Source organism: Sus scrofa, chromosome 6 (assembly GCF_054392235.1).
Source record: "Sus scrofa isolate SSC_HxYL_T2T_F1_AM1 chromosome 6, Sscrofa_HxYL_maternal_Yorkshire_Landrace_v2.0, whole genome shotgun sequence".
NCBI lineage: Eukaryota > Metazoa > Chordata > Mammalia > Artiodactyla > Suidae > Sus > Sus scrofa.
The window spans coordinates 95,920,145-95,932,488 of record NC_139388.1 but is presented as its reverse complement, the minus strand read 5'-3'; the positions used below and the strand labels follow the sequence as shown (position 1 = coordinate 95,932,488).

Sequence of the window (12,344 nt, the reverse complement as noted above, 5' to 3'; positions counted from 1 at the left end):
TCTAGAACTGTGAGAGAACAAATTTCTGCTGTTTTAAACCAAGTTGGTAGTAACTTATTAGAGCAGCCTTAGGAAACTAACCCAGAAAGCCACTGATCAAAAATATGACAAATTTAAACATCCAAAAGAATACTAACCACAGTAGTTTAAATATATCAACTATATTAAAATCCATGAGTTTACAATGATATCCTCTCCCAAACCTTACCATTGGGATTTGCTAAGGGATCAATTCATTCTTTTGAAAATTGCTAAGTAAAGAAGAAAAAAAATAAGAATTTACTCAGTTTTTCCTGTACAAATGATATTATGAAGTAATCAAATAATTGATTGTGTGTGTGTGTGTGTCTTCTTAGGGCTGAACCCACAGCACATGGAGGTTCCCAGGCCAGGGGTCTAATTGGAACTGTAGCCACCGGCCTACATCAGAGCCACAGCAACGCAGGATCCGAGCCTCGTCTTTAACCTACACCACAGCTCATGGCAATGCCAGATCCTTTAACCCACTGAGCAAGACCAGGGATTGAACCCGTAACCTCATGGTTCTTAGTTGGATTCGTTAACCACTGAGCCACGATGGGAACTCCTCAAGCAATTGATGATTTGAAAGAATTCCAGTGAATATAGGAGAAATGACAGAAAATCATTCTTCCAACAAAATAATGGATCAAGGCAACAATCATCAATGGCTGATAAATGTATTAGGTGAAAAGTTAAGAAGAAACTATGTTTGGATCCTGCTAACAGACCATAAACTGATCAATTTTAGTATCTCAGAGTCCCATTGTGGCTTAGCAGTAACAAACCTGATTAGTATCCATGAAGACGTGGGTTCAGTCCTTGGCCTTGCTCAATGGGTTAAGGATCCAGTGTAGCAGTGAGCTGTGGTGTAGGTCATAGATGAGGCTTGGATCCCAAGTTGCTGTGGCTGTGGAGTAGGCTGGCAGCTGCAGCTCAGAGTCGACCCCTAGCCTGGGAACTTCCACATGACACAGGTGCATCCCTAAAATACCAAAAAAAGGAGTTCCCGTCGTGGCGCAGTGGTTAACGAATCCAACTAGGAACCATGAGGTTGCGGGTTCGGTCCCTGCCCTTGCTCAGTGGGTTAACGATCCGGCGTTGCCATGAGCTGTGGTGTAGGTCATAGACGAGGCTTGGATCCCAAGTTACTGTGACTGTGGAATAGGCTGGCAGCTGCAGCTCAGAGTCGACCTGAGAACTTCCACATGACACAGGTGCATCCCTAAAAAACCAAAAAAAAAAAAAAAAGTACGTATCCTGAAATAATGCAATAAGAATTCATAGCATCATTTAATAGAGTGACTATACATCCTAATTAGTCCAGGACAGTCCCAGTTCATGGCTATTGACCCAATGTAATTCTTAAATAGCAACCTTTTCATTCTTAAAATTGTCTGATTGGAAATAAATTATACAATCACTCTATTTATGAATTTTTCTTTCCAAATAAACTGAACCTAAATCTCATAAAGCTTTACCAATTCAAGTTCTCAACCTTGGCTGCAGACTAAAGTCACCTGGGAAATTTTTAAAATACTAATACCTGGAGTTCCCATCATGGCTCAGCAGTTAGCAAACCCGACTAGTATCCATGAGGACAGGTTTGATCCCTGGCCTCGCTCAGGGGGTTAAGGATCCGGCATTGCTGTGAGCTGTGGTGTAGGTCGCAGAAGCAGCTCAGATCTGGCATGGTTGTGGCTGTGGCACAGGCTCAGGTTAGACCCCTAGGCTGGGAACCTCCATACGCTGAGGATGCGGCCTAAAAATAAAAGGCAAAAAAAAAAAATACTGATACTTACAACCCACCCTATGAATTCTGACTTACATGATCTGAGAATCAGGGTATTTAAAAACTCTCCAGGTAATTCAAAAGTTTCTGCCAAAATAATGACCACACTATATCTATTTTGTGGGAAATGTAAAAGGTAACTGAACATGTTAAATACCACAGAATTCAATCAGCCAAAACCAGAATGTGGAAAATTCTCTTGGACAAATGAGAGAGTTTTTCCAACAAATAAATAGCACAAGAAAAAGTACAGCGGCTGGGAAGGACTGGGGGAGGGGGAAGGAGGAATAAAGTTAACAGAAACTTAAGAGACATACATAAATCAAATGAAATGGTAAACCTTTTTTGGATGGTGACTTCAACAAAACAACTGTAGAAAGACATTTAAAGAATCAGAGAAATGTGAAGTTTCCGATGTAGCCCAATGGGATTAGCTAGGTCTCTGGGGCAGCCAAAAAGAAAAAAAAAAAAAAATCAGAGAAATCTGAACTGGATTAAGGAACACTTAATTTTGTTAGGTGTAATAGTATTGTGGTTGTTTGCTTTGTTTTGTTTTTAATTCTTACCTGTTAGAAATACATACCAAAGTATTTACAGATTAAACGATGTGATACTTGAGATTTCTTTGAAATTAATTCAACCACAAAAAAAAGAAAGAAGTTAGGTGAGACAGGAATGGCAAAATGTTGGTAACTGTTTAACAGTCAAACCTGGGTTTTAAAAGTATGGGGTTTCGGAGTTCCTGTCATGGCGCAGTGGTTAACGAATCCGACTAGGAACCATGAGGTTGTGGGTTCGATCCCTGCCCTTGCTCAGTGGGTTAACGATCCGGCGTTGCCGTGAGCTGTGGTGTAGGTCGCAGACGTGGCTCGGATCCTGTGTTGCTGTGGCTCTGGCGTAGGCTGGCAGCTGCAGCTCCAATTCAACCCCTAGCCTGGGAACCTCCATATGCCGCGGGAGCGGCCCAAGAAATGGCAAAAAGACAAAAAAAAAAAAAAAAGTATGGGGTTTCATTGTACCAATCCATATACTTCATACTCTAAATTGATATGGAATTATCAGACATAATAAAAATATTTTACCTATAAGTGTGTAGTATACATGTAAGTATATGTTACATACACAATATATAGACACGTGAGTATGTATGTTATAAGACATATTGGGAAATGTAAAAAAAGATGAACACATATAATCCTTGACCTCAAAGAGTAGCAGGTAGTCTATATGTTGGACAAAAAAGATTTGCTCAGGTACCATCTTTGGTCAAAGGCAGGAAGGCAGCTAGCTCAAGCTTCTATGAAACCAGAAAGATGGTAAGAATGAAAGTAAAATAACATTATAAGTACTCCCTAAGCATAAGAAAGTGGTTGTGGATATACTATTGATAAACACCAGAAACTCTACATAACCTGACTCTGAAAAGCCCATGTTCTTACTGTTATGCTGAGGCATATGAAAACAAATTTTTGTAGGTCAAATGGTCAAATAATAGCAATTCTGTATGGTTCAACCTAATACTATGTTTTAACACCTTTCTTTTTCTTTGGGTAAAATAATTAGAGTTAACTCCTGGAAAAATAATCAGAATATTTAAAGGAAATGTCAGTCTTCTTTAAAAAGTGGTTGGTTTCCTAACACAGAACTCAAAAATTTCTAAATATCCAGAAAAACTGCAAGTTTACATTTATCTACTTATATTTTTAGTATATGATAAAATCATTTGATTTTCTAAGTAGGCCTAAGTTTTATCTTTAAAATTAATAACACCTTAAAAATAAACTTGGGAGTTCCTGTTGTGGCCCAGCAGAATGGCCCAGCAGAAACGAGTCTGACTTGTAACCCAGAGGACGCAGCTTCAATCCCTGGACTTGCTCAGTGGATTAAGGATCCAGCATTGCCATGAGCTGTGGTATAGGCCGCAGATGCGGCTCAGATCTGGCGTTGTTGTGGCTATGGTGTAGGTCTGTGGCTACAGCTCTGATTGGACCCCTGCCTACGAACCTCCACATGCCTCGGGTAAGGACATAAAAAGACAAAAAATAAATAAACACTTGAGTTGCAAAGACATATTTAAAGGTTATCTTAAGATATAATTCTTAGGTAAAAAGTTGACTTGAGGAGTTCCCACTGCAATACAGTGGGTTAAGGATCCGGTGTTGCTACAGCTGTGGCATAGGTCACAGCTGTGGCTCTAATTCAGTCCCTCGCCCAGGATATTCAACACGCCTTGGGTGCAGCCAAAAAAAAAAGCTACCTTAATGTCTCCTGAGAAGTAATTTAGTGATTTACATCCATTTGATTTAAATGTAATTCAATGTTAGAGCTTCCCTTGTGGCTCAGCGGCCCAATACAGCCTCCATGAAGATGCAGGTTTGATCCCTGGCCTCATTCAGGTGGGTTAAGAATTCCAGCTTTGCCGCTAAGTGTGAGGTAGGTCGCAGATACAGCTTGGATCTGGTGTTGCCACGGCTGTGGCCTAGGTCCAATTCAGCCCCTAGCCAGGGAACTTCCATATGCTGCAGGTGCAGCTGTAAAAACATAAATAAATTTTTTAAAATTCATAAAAATTCAATGTTTTGGCTTTTTTCTTTTTGCTTTGGCTGTGGCATTTGAAAGTTCCTGGGCGCGGGATGGAACCCAAGCCACAGCTGTAACTAGAGCCACAGCACTGGCAACTCAGGATCCTTAACCCACTGAACCCTGGGGAACTCCTTAATGTTATTTTAACAAAAAGTCACAAATAATGAATTCCAGACCCATAGTATTATTTTCATATATTACCATATATCATATATTAATAATTAATGTATACGTTTCTTCATTACCGCATGTTGTTATAATGAATTCTAATCTATACTATTTATCACATACAATTCTTCAAGTGGCACTTGACCATGGTTTAGCCTATTACATCATGATCTTGAGCTCTCTCTGTGTTGCAATTCCTCTTTATAAAATAGTAAATAGTGACAGTAATAGTGACTACTAGTTACTGAATTAATAAGGATTTAAAAAAATATAAAACATAGGAGTTCCTGCTATTGCACAGTGGGTTAAGAATCCAATTGCTTCACTTTGGGTCACTGTAGAGGCATGTATTCAATCCCTGGCCTGGTGCAATGGGCTAAAAGATCCTGTGTAGGTCACAGCTGCAGCTGCAGATTCAATCTGGCCCAGGAAATTCCATATGCTGCAGGTGTGGCCCTAAAAATTTTTTAAATAAAGAATAAGCATATATATATATATATATATATATATATATATATATATATTTCACATATAAAATATTTAGACTAATATCTGGAACTTAAATGTTTATAGATATCAAGTACTGTCATTACTTACAGAAGCCTCTGCTAGTTACAAGATGGGCACTGTGAACACAATTCAGGACCATTGTCAACACTAGAATGGTCTCTTCAAAATGCTCTCTATATAAAGAGCCAAAGCACTGTTAAAGCAGAAGACTTACAGTGTGTACGTGTGCACCACAAATATTTTTTAGTGATAGGTACTACTGTGTTTTTAAGCAACACCTTTAGCAACAAGACAAAAGATAAAAAGTTCGTTAAGGAATTAAGAGGGATCAGCCTTTTGCAATTATTTTATTATAAAATATTAAAATAACAAATCCAAAACAAAAACTTCTCCATAATCCTATCACAGTGTTTTCATGTGTTCATGTTATTTTCTATTCCTTGTCTACATGCATGTTCAGTTTTTACATATTTACAGTAACAATATAGATTACATTTTCACTTAACATTATACCTTGAGTATTTTCCATTTTGCAAAGTTTTCCCCTAGTCTCCCTTTCCTTCTCAACTCCACCTGCTAAATGTAATCAAGGGTAACGGCCTGACGTGTCCTCCACAACTTTCTCCAAGCTCATACATATACAAGTATAGACATATATATGAAAAGAAGAGAAAGATCAGTTTGTTTTTACAAATACTGAAGCATATTACTTATACACATGATTTCTCTTTCTTCTAATCATACCAAACATACATATCTAAATACACAGAAAAGTTTAAGTATAAAAATGGATACAACTTATTAGATCACATAATAACATATACACTTATAAAAGTTATTATCTTGAATGTAAACTTTGAAAAGATAAAGAGATTTCACAAAAAAAAATATGGGCACCAGATTTAGTGAGATCTCATGCTTTGTAACAGTTTATTGTTAATAGTCATGCATAAAATAATCCCACTATTTACAAGCCTACCTAATGAACTTTAAAACTTATTTCAGAAAATAAAAATTTTACAGTCTTAAAAAAGCACATAAATAGCATCTCAAAAAATATCCTGACTTTAAAGTAAGAGAATGTGAGCTCTGTGGATATAATTCTGGCCTTCATATGAACTTGGTTCTTTCTACAGCAGAGATGACAAATGGACATAGATATAGTGCTGACCCACCCAAATATTCAGCTTCCCCATGTTTACGATTGAGGGGCTAGCATTTAGATACATTCTGAATACAATAAAATCAATCATTAACACCTATTGTCCTAAGTGCCCACAAACATAAAAATAAGACACCAGGCAGACCTACAAAGAATTTAAGGTTGTTAACGCAATGGTTTTAAAACACACTCTCCCATCTAACCATAATCCAGAATAATCAGAAGATCCTTAAATCTGAATCAGAAGAGAACTTGGTGTATATAAAGGGTAATATGAAAGATTAACAGAAGGTCTCCAAATCACAAACCAGGTACACAAGCCACAGAATCTCTAACGTAAGAGGACAACCTCTCTTACCAAAAATAAATAAATAAATAAATAAGTCTTCTGAGTTCCTATTATGTGGAGATCACAGGTGTGGAAGATGAAAAAAAAGCTCTATAATGGCCCTACCGTTACGGAATTCACAATTTAACAGGAGAGTCAAAACATATAATTCTAAATGATCATAAACACCATATACCATAGCAGAATGCCTAGCATATAGTTCATCAACTAGTACAGGTACTCAACAACTTTTTGTGACTTATGATTATAAAGGTCAAAGGCAGTAAGCATCATAAACACAATACCACGTCACCCATGCAATTTTAGAATAAGTAATCTAAATTTATCATCTAGGCCTATTTAACCACCTCAAGACAAACATATTATTTTAAAAGATATTGTACGTTTGAATACAGTCTCCATTAATCTGCTTGGAGCATGTACATAGAATCCACACAAAGGGAATCCACGTCAATGCACGCACACAAGCACACACACAAATAAAATGAGGGAGAAAAGCACGTGTACCATTTAAGACAACTCTGAACATTCTAACCGAATATCAAAAACAAAATGGATTATGGAGCCTAAAAGTCACTGACTGTAACCTTCCTCCACAATAAAACTGGTAAAATGATGGGGAAAACCTGTACAAGTTCTGTGTATAGCATGTGTTGTTATAAAACAATGAAGTTTAGGGTGCTACTAGCGTGGCACCTTTTTTTGTTTGTTTGTCTTTTTGCCTTTCCTAGGGCCGCTCCCTTGGCATATGGAGGTTCCCAGGCTAGGGGTCGAATCGGAGCTGTAGCTGCCGGCCTGCACCAGAGCCACAGCAATGCAGGATCTGAGCTGCGTCTGTGACCTACACCACAGCTCACGGCAACGCCGGATCCCTAACCCACTGAACAAGGCCAGGGACCGAACCGCAACATCATGGTTCCTAGTCGGATTCGTTATCCACTGCGCCACGATGGGAATCCAAGTGTGGCACCTTTTAAGTGTATTAGAAGAGAAGGAAGTATTTAAAATCTAGCTGAATTTGTTACTGAAGTGCATAGGTGTTTTCTAGAACATTCTCTCTTATACAGTGAATGACAACAGCAATTGGAGTCAGAGACCTCCTTGAATAAATACTACACACCTAAAATAATTCATTCTATATAATTTAATTGGTGGACCACATGCCATATGCCTTTACTCAAGCATAACGAGGATCCAGTTTAAGACTGGCTCACAGCTTGAAGAACAATTTAAAATTTCAAAACACAGGCACTCCGGGAGTTCCTATTGTGGCTCAGCATTAACGAACACAACTAGTATCCATGAGGATGCAGATTTGATCCCTGGCCTTGCTCAGTGGGTTAAGGATCCAGGTTGCCGTGGGCTGTGGTGTAGGTCACAGACGCAGCTGGGATTTGGCATTGCTGCAGCTGTGGAGTAGGCCAGCAGCTACAGCTCCAACCCCTAACCTGGGAACTTCCATAAGCCACAGGTGTGGCCCTAAAAAAAAAAAACAGGAAAAATAAATAAATAAATAAGCAATCCATAACCAATATTTATACTAAGTGAACTATTTGAACATACTATTACACTGCTTAAATTGTCTTATGAGCACGAGGAAGACCTAATATGTTACCTCTAAGGCCATCCACATTAAATTTTAATTGCTCAATCCTACAATTAAATGCATTAAAATAAGAACTGATGAATGGATGAAGTAATAGATGTGGATAAATATGTGATACAAGTATTGTAAAATGTTAATGGTAGAATCTAGGTGGTGGATGTTATGGACACGCCATCAATTTTTTCAGTTTTGCTATTTGAAAACATTTTCCTAATAAATTGTGGAAAAAACATTAATTAACACTTCCTTGGTTATTTATCAGTTAAGCTTTTTAAGGAGGGAAACTTTTTTTTTTTTTGTCTTTTCTAGGGCCGCTCCCGCAGCATATGGAGGTTCCCAGGCTAGGGGTCTAATCAGAGCTGTAGCTGCCTGCCTATGCCAGAGCCACAGCAACGTGGGACCCGAGCCGCGTCTGCTCACAGCTCACAGCAACGCTGGATCCTTAACCCACTGAGCGAAGCCAGGGATCAAACCTGCAACCTCACGATTCGTTAACCACCTCAGATTCGTTAACCACTGAGCCACGACGGGAACTCCTGAGAGAAACATTTTAAAACATCCTTTGTGGCGGCCAACACAAGCGCTGTAGTTGGGACAAATGTGGATTCAAATCCTAGCTCACCTGCTTAACAAACAATCTGACCTTAAGTACTTCACCCCTCTACGTCTACATTTCCTCATCTGTAAAATGGGTTTTACATCATGAATGTGAACTTTAATTCTTCCTGTAAAGCACAGTGCCAGGCACATAATAAGCCCTCAAAATGTTAGCTGTAATACCAATACGAATTTGCTAATTTTATGATAAATAAAAAGGGCATCCTCAGTAAAGACTCAGCAGTAAATTTTTTAAGCAGTTGGCTTAACACTAACTTGGTCACTTTGATATCTCCAAAAATGAAGATTCTTGACAGGGAACTGATTGCTTAACACTAAGGGGGAGCAGGAAGATAAAAGAAAAATCTGAAAAATACTGCTCAATCAATATCAGAGTATTATCCTCCATCTGAAAAAAATCATTCAGAATTAGATGAGAAAAGTTTCAAGACAAACTTTAAAATGCACTCAACAGCTCCTATGTAGAACTGGCTTCACCTCTGCAGGTAGGCTGGGTACATCCTTGTTATGACAAAACTTGTCATACCCGTCTACGTTTTTAATTGTTGGTAAAGAGGCTAGACTAGAACATGACATTTATAGTTGCCAAAATCTTTCCCTCAATCAGGACATGCCAACGACCCCACTTCTTTTCAGGTAAGCACACCACCTCTGTCTACCTTGGTCCTGATAACGGTTATGGGGGGGAGGGGAAAGGAGGCAAGCAGATGAATTCGCGATATTATTACTGAAGAACCCTCTTAGTTATCCCTCAAAAGACCCCTCCACGACTTATTCCCGCCACCACCACCCCCACCTGACCTCTCTCCTGTTAAACTTCCAGACTCTGGTTTACTAAAGATGCACTTAAGTATCTGACACCTTTTCTCCCCTGGCCCAGATAACCCACCCCCAGTGCTGGAAAATTAAAAATACACAAACAACAGCCCCCGCCCCTCCCCCTCCCAACCAGCAGCAAATCTTTGTCCCACCTGCCGAAAGACCACTCTCAGCGCGCTCCAGACCCAAGGTTGCCCCAGTCCTGCCCGCAACCTTTCCGCAAGCGGGCCTTGGCGACTCCTCCACGAGCCTACGCTTGGCCCATTCCTGGCCCCGGCCCGGGGACGCGGCCCCCGCCCCGCCCCCCGCCGCCCGAGTTCTGCCTCACCTCACCTACCCTCTTTCGGGGGCTGGACTCCACCTCTCTCTCCGCCATGTTGGGCCCCGCTCGGAACCGCTGCGGCTCCCAGCGCGATAGTGGCGGAACCTCTCGGGCCCCCGGCCCCCGCCCACACTGCAGGCACGGCCGCCTCGCGGCAGCTTCCCAGGACCTGGCCGGGCCTGGAGCTGAGAGTGGGGAGGGGGCGGATGCCGCGCGCCGGGTCGGAGATCTGGAGATCCCACGGGTGCGCGCGTAGGCGGTAGGGCCTGCCGGGGAAAGGGGGGGCCCGGGACTCGGGGGGTTAATGGCCTCCAAGGGGCCCCGTGAGTAGGATTATTTTCTCTCAGAGAAATTCCTCCGCCTGCGGTTTCTTAAAGGGATCACCAAACCAGCCCCTTGCGCGCGCCCTCGATGCGCAGGCGCACCCTAGGCCCCTCCTTCCTTTCCCACCAAGCCCCCGGTCCTGAGCGTGCGCGTTGAGTGGCCTAGGGTAGGCCAAGTCCTGCAAGTCTCTTTGCTGCCAGCAGCTGCTCCCACCACTCAACTATGGCCGCTTCCTTAAAGGGACCATGACGCAGTGATGAAGGAGGAATGAAAGAAATTAGTGAAAGGGCTATCTGGAGTATTGGGTGAAATGTCAGTGAGAGGTCTAGATCACCATCTTACACCTAACTGCAGAGATACCATTGTAAAGGGGAAATGATGGTGAGCCCAAGTTCACAGTGGACCTCTGAATCTGAAGAATCCCAAGCAATGAGCGTACAAGCCAGTTATCTCAAGAAGATCCAGGTTTCTCGCCTTTAGGCCGCCTGATCTGAATTGAAGCACAGAGCGTAGAATATTAAGGGCCAACTCTGATAGCCTAACCTCAAAACCAAATCCTTTGGTGATTTTGAAGACTGAACCAACAACTGGAGATGATTTCTTCAATAGTTATTCATCCTTTGAATATCTAAATCGAGAAGGATCTTAGGAACCATCTACTTTGATGCTCCCAATGGTAAAACCGCAGCCTGGTCAAGGGAAGTAATTTACCCCAAAGCATCTAGAGGCTGGTGTCAAATTAGGATCAAGACTTGAATCACAGCCCTCTAGGCTTTTCAATGCATCAAGCTGTCTTTGAAGCAAGAGATTAATTAATTCATTTTAATCTAGAAGATTAAAAATGAAGGCTAATGATATTTCAAGAAGTTGTAATTATCCTCTGAAGATGTGTGATTTGCAAACATTGCTTGTCCTCGTTCGCCTCCACTGAAAGAGCTTTGAGAATCTGACTTAAAGGATGAGCATCTTGTTCTCTAAGAAAATTGGGAAGTAGATTTGGGTCTATCCTGAAGCCAAAGCTGAGGATGGCTGAAGAAAATTAGGGCTTGATCCAATCCTCTTCATCCATTCCATTGCCCCAGCCTCAGGTAGAAAAAAACTGCCCTAAAGGAGTTCATAAAGATAGCTTAGAGGCAATCATATAAGAAAGAAATGCAAAGAAGTTGCTTCCTGAAAGTCATTCACCATAACAAGAAACATTCAAATGCAAATGAGCAACTCCTAAAATTACAGGATAATGAGATGTAACTTTTGTGTGTCACTTTAACTTTTATATGTTACTTGGTAGATGTTTTGAATCTGAGAAGTTTCCTAATCCATCACGTTTTGCTGAAAACTATCTGTGAGATTGCTGAAAGTTTCCATGCTAGTCTTTGCTTACTCTTGTTCATCTTTAATTACATTTCTGGGTAGGAAAGAGGAGAGAAAGACACTCAGAAAAGTGTTATTTCAGCCCGAATCTAAAAGACATGTCAGTCTTTAGCTCTATGTTAACGACAAGAAAGAATTAAAAAGAGAAGCCAAAAAAAGATAGTTCCGGAGAATATTGGTACATGAAAGGTCTAGTCATTTCCACTTGTTTTATTGGCAAGTGGAATACTCCCGTCTAAAAAAAAAATGTGGTAGCTTAAAATGGAGTTGCTAAATTTGAAGTGGAAATAAGGAACCCATAAGCTTGCTCACCCAGCTTCCCCTTGCCCTCACTGTTCTCTGACTTTTATGCCTGCTCCCACTGTTAGAGAAGTATTGTGTTTATTAGAACACAGTTTAAAGCCATTAACTTCATCCATTTAAATATGGAACAACTGAGGCCCAGAAAATGTGACTTGCTTGAGATCACACAAAGGATTAGGAACAATGTCAGGACTGGAACAGACAGCCTAGGGCTGTCTCCTATATCAGACTGTTTCTCGAGGTATTGGGAATGTGTTGGGTCTTGAACAATAGTCAGGATTTGTGCATTCCAGATAATATACAAGCATACCATGCATGTTCAGAGCAATCATCTATGCAGGGGAAGGAGAAAAGAGAAAACTAATATTTAGTGAACACTGCAAGGTTACTCACATTGTC

General features: G+C 40.7%; 1 protein-coding gene across 46 annotated transcripts in view; it reads right to left on the bottom strand.

The window, feature by feature from the left end:
* Positions 1-10,373, bottom strand: part of ZMYM4 (zinc finger MYM-type containing 4) — a 164,638-nt gene extending 154,265 nt beyond the window's left edge. For 20 of the 46 annotated variants that reach the window (XM_084963790.1, XM_084963814.1, XM_084963803.1 and 17 more), the window contains exon 1: positions 9,963-10,373. Coding sequence is in view for 5 of the 46 variants with exons in the window: in XM_021095900.2 (XP_020951559.1) it covers positions 9,963-10,001 (39 nt within the window). In the remaining 41 variants the exon portion in view is untranslated. Of the gene's footprint in view, positions 1-9,777; positions 9,924-9,953 lie in introns of those variants that run through there. The other 26 variants (XM_084963791.1, XM_084963804.1, XM_084963793.1 and 23 more) reach the window with 4 other exon arrangements.
* Between the last annotated feature and the right edge of the window lie 1,971 nt (positions 10,374-12,344).